Source organism: Cetorhinus maximus, chromosome 6 (genome assembly GCF_964194155.1).
Source record: "Cetorhinus maximus chromosome 6, sCetMax3.hap1.1, whole genome shotgun sequence".
Classification (NCBI taxonomy): Eukaryota; Metazoa; Chordata; class Chondrichthyes; order Lamniformes; family Cetorhinidae; genus Cetorhinus; species Cetorhinus maximus.
Genome location: NC_135884.1, coordinates 81997273 through 82010677, shown reverse-complemented (window position 1 = coordinate 82010677; position 13405 = coordinate 81997273). Strand labels below are relative to the sequence as shown.

The following is a 13405-nucleotide window of genomic DNA, read 5'->3' as shown; positions in this document are numbered from 1 at the left end:
TGACTGTGTGGAATGCAGTCCCATCCTCAGCCTTATTTTCATATTTTCTAAAGTGCCACTGCCCACTTGTTCCCAGAGTTGTATTCACTCTTACAATACTGCTGTGATTTTCTTTTTGTCCTCATAAATCAATGTTTGGTTTATGCAGGGCTGCATATGCAACTTAAAAACCATTTATGAAAATTAATGCACGGTCCCAAAGCTGCCAATAATGAGTCGTCGGCAATAAGTTGCCAGTAATGAGCACTCAGTAGTGCAAACTGCAGCAGAAATGGCACTGAGTAATCCCAAAGATAGGCTGCCTTAAAGTAGCTCTGATAATGAAGTGCCGCTGATTTTTGTAAAGCTAAGTAGAATTCTGTAAAATTAACCCTAATCAAATATATTGAGTAGGACGAAGCTTAAAATCCTGAATTTTGGGGGCTGAGTGCTATGAATAAATTTGTATTGGCCTACTGTTTTTAATGATCTGCTCCGACATTGATGTTATGGGAATGGACCTTTGATATCAGCCAGAACCTGTCTCCTCTTTCTTCTCATGCCCAGCAAAACAATTTACACAGCCTTCCCTGCTTAAGTCTCCTCCAGCAAAATAATTGATCTTTGCTGCCCACATTCTGTTTTATATATGACTGCATTAAAAATGGAACAGACTTTACCTGTTTCAGGAAATAGTTTAGAGAAATTTGCTGGTCATGGACAAGATAAAGCAGAATCCACTTTGTGTTTAAACATGTTCAACAGGGGTCAGCTTGGGACCTAGACTTGAATTCAACCCAACTTGATGGAATGAAATTCTCCTGTGTATACTAGCTGTAAGAAATGATTGTGGACAATTCTTGCACTATCATGCACAAAGCATAGGACTCCATCCCATTCTCTCAGTTCCTTCGCCTCCGTCGCATCTGTTCTGATGATGCTACCTTCAAAAACAGTTCCTCTGACATGTCCTCCTTCTTCCTTAACCGAGGTTTTCCACCCAGGGTTGTTGACAGGGCCCTCAACCGTGTCCGGCCCATCTCCCGCGCATCCGCCCTCACGCCTTCTCCTCCCTCCCAGAAACATGATAGGGTCCCCCTTGTCCTCACTTATCACCCCACCAGCCTCCGCATTCAAAGGATCATCCTCTGCCATTTCCGCCAACTCCAGCATGATGCCACCACCAAACACATCTTCCCTTCACCCCCCCCCCGGCGGCATTCCGTAGGGATCGTTCCCTCCGTGACACCCTGGTCCACTCCTCCATCACCCCCTACTCCTCAACCCCCACCTATGGCACCTCCCCATACCCACGCAGAAGATGCAACACCTGCCCCTTCACTTCCTCTCTCCTCACCGTCCCAGGGCGCAAACACTCCTTTCAAGTGAAGCAGCATTTCACTTGCGTTTCCCCTAACTTAGTCTACTGCATTCGTTGCTCCCAATGCAGTTTCCTCTACATTGGAGAGACCAAACGTAAACTGGGCGACTGCTTTGCAGAACACCTGCGGTCTGTCTGCAAGAAAGACCCAAACCTCCCTGTCGCTTGCTATTTTAACACTCCACCCTGCTCTCTTGCCCACATGTCTGTCCTTGGCTTGCTGCATTGTTCCAGTGAAGCCCAACGCAAACTGGAGGAACAGCACCTCATCTTCCGGCTAGGCACTTTACAGCCTTCCGGACTGAATATTGAATTCAACAACTTTAGATCTTGAACTCCCTCCTCCATCCCCACCCCCTTTCCGTTTCTTCCCCCTCCCTTTTGTTTTTTCCAATAATTTATATAGATTTTTCTTTTCCCACCTACTTCCATTATTTTTAAATCTATACCTGTAATGCCCTGTCAGTCTTTCCACCCCACCCCCACTAGAGCTGTACCTTGAGTGTCCTGCCATCCATTCTTAATTAGCACATTCTCTTAGATAATATCACCACCTTCAACACCTCTTTGTTCCTTTGTCTGTGACATCTTTTGATTATCTGCCCCTATCACTGCTTGCTTGTCCCTACAACCCCGCCCCCGCAACCCCCACAACTTTTCTCCACCCAACCCCCCCAACACCTTAAACCAGCTTATATTTCACCCCTCTCCTAATATTACTCAGTTCTGTTGAAGGGTCATGAGGACTCGAAACGTCAACTCTTCTCTTCTCCGCTGATGCTGCCAGACCTGCTGAGTTTTTCCAGGTAATTCTGTTTTTTGTTATGCACAAAGCATGCCAGAATTGAAAGTCTTATTCAGAACGAACACTCTTGGGAGTGCCTGCATGTTATTTGAAAGAGTTCTATTCCCAGCTCTCAGATTCCTTACCTTGCTGAGCAAGAGTTCACCTAAAGCAGTCACCAAAAGAGACTGCTTCTTTGCTTTGTAGCATTTTTTTATTTTAATTCATCCATGGGATGTGGGGGTTTATTGCCCGTTTCTAGTTGCCCATGAGAAGGTGGGGAGGTGAGTTGCCTTCTTGAACCACTGAAGTTCATGTGGTATAGATACCTCCACAGTGCTGGTAGGGATAGTGTTGTAGGGTTTTGACCAGTGATGATGAAAGAACAGCAAGGATATATGTCTAAGTCGAGATGGTGTGTGACCTTGTATGGAACTTCGAGATGATGGCGTTCCCATATACCTGCTGCCCTCGTTCTTTTAGATGGTGGAGGGCATAGCATTGGGAAGTGCTGTTGAAGAAGCATTGGCAAGTTGCTGTAGTGCATCTTATAGATGGTACACGTTGCTGCCACTGTGTACCTCATCACTCTGTATTAATATATTAGGTGGAACTGCCCTTAAAGTAAAAACATCTGCACTCAATATGGATATTTAACTGCAACCTTTTTTTGTCTTTGCTGCTTCTTCCCTCAGGAGGTGGACGATCAGCTTGGTATACTTTATTCCAGTCCTGAGCCTTATGGAATTATTGACTCCTGTTCCACTGTGGAAATTCCTTTAATGGTGGAGGCACAGTATCTTGGAGAACTGAATACAGACATATATATTGCCTTATTTGGAAAAAGTCAATTTCCTCTTGTGAGTTTTTTTGGTATATGACAAATTTAAATGTGTTGCTGTAGAGTGGGGTGTGGTCTACTGTTTTGTATCTGCCCACTGTCCAATAACTGTACATATGTACACTCAGGATCACTCACGTTGGCACAGCCTTAAACCATGCAATAACAGCACATGGCTTTGCCAATGTTTATTCACCATATGTGTTGGGCAAAAGTGCTGAATTCACAACTAAGGAGAAAGGTCAGAAAGCAAAGTTGGTTTGGAGCAAAGCAAGTGGAGGAAATCACATAACTTCAGTAAATGTTTTATAATTTAATCCTGTCCCTCTGTGGTACTGCCATCCAACGCCTTCCTCTGTATCGATGCTGCTCTAAATTTATGTCACATTTCTTTTTCCTTTCTCCCTCCGCTTGTGAGAATGCTGACACTCACTGGGCCACAGATCCATGACCATCAGCTGCGCTTCTGGCATCTCAGTTGAATGACTATTTTGTTGAACCTATACCTGTTGAATAATGGACAGGATTTTACTCACCTGCTCCCTGAGATTAAATGTTGTTTCCTGGCTGAGGTCATAGAAGGGAAATGAGTTTGAAACCCTCAGCTGTATGTTGCTCAGTGCTACAGCACTTGGTGTATTCACCCACTAAGCCAAAGGGAGAACCAAATAAATTAATGCAAATTTAAAGTAACGTTACAAGAGAACAAGGCTGCCAAGGCCCACCGATCTCCCATATTAATGTTGAAAAACCTTGATTTAAGAAGTTTAATTGTTTTTTTCGTCCCATGGAGTTCCAATACACAGGTCTTTGTTGGTGGAAGGCTAAAATGATAGGGTGGCTAAAAACAAAACTAAAAACAAAATGCACACAGGACCCTTATAACAGGGTATAGAGCAAAAGTAAGGAACTGATGCTATGCCTTTATAAATGACTGGTTAGGCCTCAGCTTGAGTATTGTGTCCAATTGTGGGCTCCACACTTTAGGAAGAATGTCAAAGCCTTGCGGTGGGTGCAGAGGAGATTTACTAGAACTAATTTAAGGATGAGGGACTTTAGTTATGTGGAGAGACTGGAGAAGCTGGGACTGTCCTCCTTAGCACAGAGAAGGTTCTGGGAGATTTAACAGAAATGTTCAAAATGATGACTGGTTTTGATGAAGTAAATAAAGGGGAATTGTTTCCACCAGCAGAAAGTCCAGTGACCAGAGGACACAGACTAAAGATAATTGGCAAAAGAACTGGAGTGGAGATGATGAAAACATTTTTTATGCTGTTGAGTTGTTATGATTTGGTCCTGAAAAGAAGGTGGAAGTAGATTCAATAATAGCTTTCAGAAGGGATTTGCAAAATGAACAAAAAAATGTAGGGCTATGGAGAAAGAGCAGGGAATGAGACTAATTGGCCAGCTGTATGATAGCACTTCAAAGAACCAGCACAAACATGATGTGCCAAATGGTCTTCTGAACTGTTTGATTGTATGATCAATAGTCTAGATTAGAAAGACAGCAGACTGGAGGCAACTGACATCAACCATAGGTACAGTCATGCAGCCACCCTCATTATATTAGTAAGGCTCACTATCAACTTAAGTGGGTGAGTTTTTCAAAGCTGCTGAAATCTGAAAGAGGGCCAAGGTTTGCACTGAGACTATTATTTTTCCCAGACTTAGGTTGTCAAATAAAAAGTTTCTGATTGATAATTTTCTAATTAAGACAACTTTATATTTGACAAAATAATGGAAGTAGAATGATTTCCTCTGGTCACGATGTAATATTGCCATCATAAATATACTGGAAAGATTTTCAGTTGCCTTTTTTGAGTGAGATTGTGAAAGCGTTAATGAAATGCAGCTTGACAATTTCTCTAAAAATCATGACCAAAGGCAACTTTCCCACAATATTTACACTTTGTAAAGTCTTATTAATAGATTTGTGAGCTGCAAAGTCTGGAAATAGTACAGATTAGTAAATAGATTATGGGAATGGATTACTCAATTTATCAGTATCCTTTCCGGAGGCCCCATGACTCATGGGGGCGCTCATTGGTGGCAATGGTCGCTCCGGCAGCCCCGACACTGCTGCTGGAGTATTCACTCCTACAGTTGCCAGGGTCTTCCTACAATTGCCAAGGTCTTCCTACAATTGGCAGGGCCTTCCTGCAATCACTACTTTTTTTCTAGCCCTTCGAGGGCATCTCAATGTGGAGCCATCTTCTCTTTCCCCTTGAAGCCTCGGCAGTGATCACCTCTGTCTTGTGCTGTTGAGGTGCTGACTCTCTCATTGGGTGGTATTTCAGAGAGGCAGGCGCTATCCTTAATAGGATCGTGGCTCCGGCTGCTTAATTTGCTACTGCTGGAAGAATTGCTGCTGTGGCCCCACTGTTTGCTCATGCAGGTGTAGGATCCACATTTGGCCCTGACATCAGAACTCATGGGGCAGAATTTTGCCGTCGGCGAGCAGGGGGCGGGATGATGTCGGGCAGAACCCCCAACGTCACCCTCCGCATTTAAATTTTCAGGAAGGTGGGGTCACAGCAAAATCAGCTGCAGACCCGCCGACCTGTCAATGGCCAATTGAGGCCATTGACAGGATCATTTAAACAATTAAAGGACCTGCCCGTCCAACTTTAAGGTTGGCGGGTCAGCCAGGAGCCCCGGTGGGCTTCTGAAAAAACATGAAACTTCATCCACCAGCGGGATGCGGTTTCATGCAGGGTTTTAAAAATTGTAATAAAGTTAGTGTAAATTATGAACATGTCCCATCTCATGTGTCATTGTCACACGAGGGGAACATGTTAGGGAATTTTTTTTTCTCTATTTTTAATCTTTTTCAAAGTGGAAGCGATCTCCCTGAGGCTGCACTTTGCCTCAGGGAGATGTGAGCTCTTTCCAGCGCATGCGCGAAAGAGCGCACTCCCGCTTTTGGGGATGCCCTCCCCCCTGCACAGGAAGCGCATAGCGCTCCCCGCCGGATGTCACACTGGGTGGGCCTTAATTGGCCCACCCACGTAAAATGGCGGTGCGGCCCACTTCTCCAGCGGGGATCGGCTCCCTGCCCACTGGAGATTGGGTCGGGCCCGCCCGCCCGGCAGGCAGAAAATTCTGCCCATGGTATGCTGATAAAATCCCAGCAGTTAACTCTGGCCGGGATTTTCCAGTCCCACCTGGGTGGGAATCGTCATGAGTGGGATGGAAAACTTGACGGACCAGCCAAAGTTCTGTTGACTTTGGCAGGAATTTCCGGTCCTGTGGCGGGCGGGACCAGAAAATCCCGGCCTCTGTTTCTGTCTGTATAAATGTTGCCTGACAGGCTGAATATTTCCAACATTTTCTGTTTTTATTAGAGCCTTAAGTGTGGTTTGGCCAAATAAAAACCTCTGGGGGTTAAATTGAATAGCCCCTGATAATGGGTGAGTGGATTATGATGCATGATTAACCTATGCCCATTGATTGCAATGCAGGCAGCATACCAACTTTATGCTGCCTGCTATTTTCCATGCTCTCTAGCATCCAGCCTGCTTTAACTGTGCTGTTCTTTGTCAGTAGAAGGCCAATATTGTGTGTGGTTAGGATCATTTAAAACTACAAATAAAAACATAAAATGTTGGAAATACTCAGCATGTTTGGCAGATCTGTGGGGAGTGGAATAGAGGTAATAGCTGAATTTTCCCAGCCCTGTGATGGCAGGTTTGGAGATGCCAGGGCTCGGGAAATAGCAGAAAGCCATGTTGGAATGGTGCCCTGATATATTTCCACATTCCTGCCACTGGGAAGTTTCCCAGGCAATGGATCAGCTTCCTACTGATGGAGGCAGGTGGCCAATTTACATAAGTAAGGCCCCAATTAGGGGAGATTTTGCGGTACTGTCAGTGGAGCAGCACCTTTGCCAGGTGCAGAGGCCACCAGCTCCATGAAGGTAGCCTCTCTGTGGCACGCTGGGTTGCTCATTGGAGCCAGAGGCTATTGACCCAAAGAGGAGTTGCTGACAGGAAACGCTGCACCCATGGCCCAATTGCTTCTATTGCAGGGGCGTCCCCTCTGATTCAAGGGGCCTACCAGTTTGGCTCCTCTGAAATTCTGATTGAAATTTTTGCTTTTGAAGGCACCTGCATGTTGAGGTACCCTCGCAGTCCTCACCCTGTCTCAGCAGCACCCAATTCTTCTGGTGGGGCTGCTGAGGCTTTGCCATAGCTCTAGAACTGTCGGCCCTTGACTCATTGTCACTGTCACCTTCACAGCCACTGACAGTGCTGTATATGATGTGCTGTGAGGTTGCAGTTGCGGTTGCAGGAGGTGGCAGATTTCACTGACGTCATCTTGCACATGATTCCTCTCTGAGATTCAGGAAAGAGGGCTGATCCCTGAGCATCCTGGGTAGATATGGTCTCCTGCTGAGTGTCCTTCTCTCTGTCCCCACTTCCCCATCTATTCCAGCAGCTTGTCCTGTAACCTCTGTTCATTCTTCAAAACATGCTGTACTTTAAGGGGAATGCCGACTGGTGCACTCATGTCTGGGAGCAACTGGTTTATGTAGAAGTCTTCATGTCAGCAAAAAGTCTTTCAGCACTTGCCACATCCTGTAAACTTTAGCAACTATAGAAAGCACCAAACACTTGTAGAATCATAGAAAAGGTGAGAAGAAATTAACCAGCAATTAACTTCTAAGATTATTCCTTTAAATAACATTGGTGGGGGAGGCAGTACTGGTGGGGGCCCTTACTACTGTTTAACATGTGTTCTGCTGCATGAGCTTAAGAGACACACTGGCCGTGAAGGTGACTGACAATGAACTTTTATGCGTCTGATCCTTCCAGACTTAAGTTAAAGATATTTGCCACATCTAACATTTCTCTGTCCACTGTTGTGGAAGGGAGGTCTTGAGATTCTCTTTTCTAAGAGAGCTGACTACAATTTTATTCATTGGCTGGAGTGTTGAACTCCAGAATGTCACTGTTGGTATCAAATCAGCCTTGCACGCTGATTGATGTCATGCTCTGCCTGCTCTGGATATTTCTGATGGACATTCACTGCCTGTGTGCACACGAACTGCAGATGCCTTTAGAAACTGTAATGCCCAATAAAAGACAGCTGATGAGCCCTATTTCTTTCCCAATGGTTTGCAATTTAATTTACTCTTCTACTGGTCACAAGAAATGCCCATTCCCTTGTACACTGGAGGAGGGAAACCTTGAACAGACATAAAAGCAGAAAATCCTAGAACCCTGCAATAAATCTCCCAGCATCTGAAAGAGCAAAAATTAAGATTTTTAGTTTAGGCCGTCCATCAAGGAAATATTCTACCTCACATGTTGGTTTACCTTTTTTACTGACGCCGATTAACCTGGTCTGTCTTATAAGGTTTTTCTATTTTGTATTTCAAGTTTCCAGCATTTGCAGTTTTCTTATTCAGTTTTGGAATCATGCTGTGCACTACTTGGTCTTAACACATTTGTAGTAGATCATTTTCAACTTTGTTAAAATTGAAGGCAGAAGAATTCATTGCCCAGCATGAAATCAAGTACTTTATGTCCTGGTTGCGACTTGCACTTCCTTTGCCTGGTTCCAGCATTTTTTTTATCAGTCTCGGTGCGTGGGCACCAATGACAAGATAATATTTACTGTCCATCCCAAGAAAAGGTATTGATGGTGAATCTTATTCCCGAACCACTGCTGTCCATGTGGTGATGGTGCTCCAAAATGCACCAAAGTGTTTGTTATTACCATAGTAAAGGCCTTCATAAGCTGGCTACTGTGACATCGATAGAGAGCATCAAACACTTGTAGAATCACATCAACGGCTAGACAAAATCAACCAGCAATTGGCTTCTAAGTAGTTGATGATTGCTTTAAACAACACTGGTGTTGGTAGGTGGGGGTGGTGTAGGTTGGTTGTGGGAGGCCCTTTCTATTGTTGAACATGTGTTCCATATGTACATGTATAGTTTCAAAAAATAATTTTTTAAAAAGCATCCAGTGAGGGTGGAGAAAATAAATGTGTTTATGAAAAACAGTCAAATCATGCCTAGCAAATGTATTGTAATTCTTTGAGGTTATAATTTTGTTGAGGATTAGATGAAAGGTACTATATTTCTTGACTTGAGAAGACAGTCTGCTGTTGGATAAGGAAGATATGGTGATAGTGAAAGCTATGGATTCATGAGGAAAGTATAAATCACCAAAGAAAGTGACTACATAATGGAAAATGGAGAGCTATTAGCAATGGTATCAGTTTTAATCTGTTACCCAAGATTAGCAGAGGCCCGTGAATGCTTGAGAGCTAGTAATATTGGTTAATGATGTGATTAAACTGTTTATATAAGTCCAATCTTTCAGGTTTGTAGAAGTTGCTAGGAAGCATAAGATGTTCAAAACCTTGGAGGACAGGGGCAATTTTAATCCTGAGACAGGTATGTTTGGGGTGAAAAGTTAAAATTTAAAAATTTTTAAGCCCAAACCCAATTTGCCTTAAACCTGTTAAAATTGGCAGGACCTGGTAAATCTATCCTTCTGGATTTCCTGACCACCAAAGTGCCTCCCTGCTCATAAAATCACCTCCTTGTAAATGCCAGGACCAGGGTTTCAAGTACGTTCCCATTTTATAATATTGAGGAAGGGGTGAAATATATATTTTAAGTGCAGAGTGCCATGCTGGTCTCAAGCTATCCCAGGCTGATCTAACAGCTGGGCAGAATTTCACAGCCCCCACCAGAGGGTTTGCAGGCAGAGGGCCCATAAAATTCCCCAGGCGGCCTTCCAGCCACCTTACCATCTGCCTGCAACCTGTCCTCAATTTTACAGGGGGTGGGTAAGGCCTAGGGTGGTCCACTTGCCCTCACCTCAATTGAGGCCCGAAGAACCCTGCCTGCCTGGCTGCAATTTTCAGGCTGGCAGACGGAAATCAGGGATGCATCCCGAAGCCCAATGGTGACCCTGCTCAGGGTGAGAAAAATAAGGGGATGCCTCAATCAGCCTCCCATCTCCCCCTGGCTGCTCCCTCCTCATGCCCACGCCCTTCACCCCTCGCCGCCCCCCCCCCCCCCCCCCGGGCCTCTCTGTCGTGGACCCATTGCCATCCAACCACCCTTCTCCCCAGGGGCTTCCCTCTCATCTCCACCACGACACCACCCCCATGCATCCCCCAGCACTTACCTGCACCCTGGCTCCGGGATTTCGACTCACAGGGCTGTGTGTATTCTCAGCAGTGGCTTCGGACGGCATGGAGGCAGGACTTCCTCCCCATGTTGGGTGCAAGTCTTGCCTCCAGTCAATCATTGGCTGAGAGGCAGCTGGCATTGGCAGGGATGCGTTCCCTGCTGACTCATCAGGTGGTGAACCTGGTAACCTCACCGCAGATTAAATTCTGCCCCATAAGTGGGCTTCAGAGAAGAGACAACTCAACTTAGTGGGCATAGTTTTACACCCTGCTGGTTTGCAGACAGGGGACCCTAAAACTTCTGAGGTGCCCTTCCCACCGCACTCCGACCCACCCCACACCTGTCCTCAATTTTACAGAGGCGTGGGCAAGGCCTAGGATGGCCTGCCCAACTTCACACCAATTGAGACCCTTAAGTGGTCAATTATTTGTCACTTAAGGGCTGCTTCCCATCCAGTTGCAATTTTTCATCCAGTGGGAGGAGTTTGGGGCTGGGGGGGAAGCCCAGGAGCCTACCCTGCTTGGGCCTTGGGAGGGGGCACCTTTATCTCTATCACTAGCCTCTTGCCACATCAGGCACCCCCAAAAGGCCTCTCCCCCCCCCCCCCCCCCCCCCCACCGCCCGGTCTGATGTTCTCTCACCTGATCTTGCCATCATGACCCCCATCCACTTCTTTCCTCACCCTCCATGCCTCCCCTCTGGTCACCTCCTCGAGACCCCACACCTACCCGGTCCTTTGGTGGGCAGCTTTGAGATGGGATTCTGCCGAGTGAGGGGTGAAAGCCCCACCTCCTGCTAATTATTACTCCTCAGAGCGTTAGATGGCCGCAGGGCGGCCAGCATCAGTAGGAATGTATTCCCCGCCGACTCTTCATGTGGTGAGATGGGAAACCCCAGTGTCTGAAAATCCTGTCCGGTGGATCTTCATGAGAGTAAACATTCCACTTTCCTTTAAAACAAAAGTTGTCCACTATATTTATGTACATGTCTTTTTCAGTATGGAATTGGGACCACTTTTCATAAGAAAAACATCTCTTCCCTAGACTTTCTTTCCTAATAAGTTCAAAGAAATCTTTTGAGACTGAGCAGATGAATGGAAGTGGCTATTTATTATTCATTTAACCTTTGATCTAAGTTACACTTCCTTTACCATATTCAACATGCCAACATTGAAGACTTTTCTTCTACTCATAGGGCCTGAATTTTACCTTCGGCGTGCAGGCGTGCGCCTGACACGTTGGAACATAATATGACGTGCGATAACGTCAGGCATGCGTCCCGAGGTCATCGCGCACTTGCACGATATTTCATTCGGCAGGAGCGTGCCGGAGTCGACTGCACATCGGCCGATAATTGAAAGGTCTATTAAGGCCAATAAGGACCTAATTAACTTGAAATTTACGCTGTCCGTCCAACCTAATGGTTGACGGTAGGTGAAAAGACCAAGTAGTCTTTACATTTTTTAGGAAACCTCATCCACGAGCTGGATGAGGTTTCCTAAAGCTGATACTAATTAAATAAAACCTTTATTTTGAAAATAAAAACGTGTCCCATCTCAAGTGACACAGTCACATGAGAGGACATGTTTCATTAAATTTTTAATGTCTTTATTTTTTTAAAATGCGCTTCAATCTCCCTGAAGCAGCTCCGTGCCTAAGGGAAGTTGAAGCGCTCTTTCGCGCGCATGAGCGAACTGTGCACCAGGCCCGCTCTCCCTCCTCCCCCGCCCGCACAGGTAGCGCTCAGTGCTACCACTCGTGATCCATGCAGGCCGGGCCTTAATTGACCCGCCCGCATGAAATTGCGGTGCAGAGCCGATTGCGGGCGGCGGTCGGCTCCCCAACCATCCCCACCGAGCCCAACCAACGCGGGAAAAATTCAGGCCATAATGTACTGATTAATCTACTTGCATAAAATTATTATTGTGCAGTATTATTGTGCACCTGTTTATGACAGGTAAAAAATTCAATTCATTAAGACTTTTAATATATTTCAAAATCTTCATAAAAACCTTACCTTTACATGCATTTCCTGTCTACAAAACCTTACTTCCTTTTCCATACTTCTGCCTCAGCTTTTCCATTACAAATTCATGTGGTGATATTTATAATGGAAACTGCCTCTGCGAACTTGTCGAGTTGTAGTTGCACAATATGGCTACTGATTGGAATTGTGGAAGAAACCTCTGAGCCTTCTCTCTTGGCTCTGACACCATTTTCCTTTTATTTCTAAGTTGACTTGCCTCCTTAGGTAAGTTAATATTTAACTTAATTTTAAACATTAAATGTTGTGGTTTTATCAGTATTTTATTAAAAGTCTTGCCTGTAATATTGGTTCTTGATGTCATATTTTTGTGTCAACATGTTTCCATAATGAATGTCTGTGCACGATTAAACTGTTTATATAAACATATCATTACCAAGAAAATGCATAACGTAGACCAGATTATACTGGATTTCTCCCATATAAATTGCTCAAAATATTTACTAAAAATGTTTCTCTAATAACGTTTGACCTGACGTTTCCTCCATTAATAAATGAAATTTCTAATTTAAAGTAAGAATTTATACAAAATATTTCTTTAAGAAGAACTGGGTGGCATTGAGCTGCTCAGCCAGTGGTGGCTGCTGCTGTGCCCATGCACTTGATGGTCTCCCATCTTGTACTTGGATGCCACAGCTCCCTAATTGCTTGCCGGGCAATTGTTTCAGGTCACAATGTTAGGTTATTTTGATACCTTGACTCATTTTTGAGATACACTGTGCCCAAATTTAAATATTATTTATGCACTTTTAATAAGAACTTCTAACAGTTCCTAAAACTGCTTGCAAAATTGGCTCTTCTCTCATCTTTGTCTCACTCTCTTCTCTGCCTTCCTTCACTCTCCTCTTCCCCATCCTCTCCACCTTGTATTCTCCTCTCTCCCCTCTCCTTATCCTCTCTCCCATTCTTCCTCTCCCTTTCCTCACTCTCTCCCAGTACCTTCCTCTCTTCCCCTCTCCATCACTTCCTGTAACTTATTTTCTTCTCTGTAACTCACTGACTGATCTGTTATTATTTCTGTAGCTCACCACCTATAATCAGTTCTCCTTTCTCTAATTCTCTAATGCCTGTAATCTAGTATCCTCATTGTCATGGCATGTTACTGTTACTGCTTATGATCTATTATCCTATCTGTAAGACATAGTCTGTGATCTGTTACTCTCACTGTAACATTGTGTGATCCATTGTTTTCAGAATACGTCATTACCTGTAATCTGTTAATC

The 13405-nt window shown here is 44.8% G+C and overlaps 1 protein-coding gene across 1 annotated transcript in view; it reads left to right on the top strand.

Annotated features, from left to right (window-relative positions):
• The window catches only part of LOC144682291 (hydrocephalus-inducing protein-like), a 524265-nt gene that overhangs the window by 411993 nt on the left and 98867 nt on the right, over positions 1-13405 (top strand). The window contains exon 18 of the mRNA XM_078544767.1: positions 2840-3004. Coding sequence (XP_078400893.1) covers positions 2840-3004 — 165 coding nt within the window. The remainder of the gene's footprint in view (positions 1-2839; positions 3005-13405) is intronic.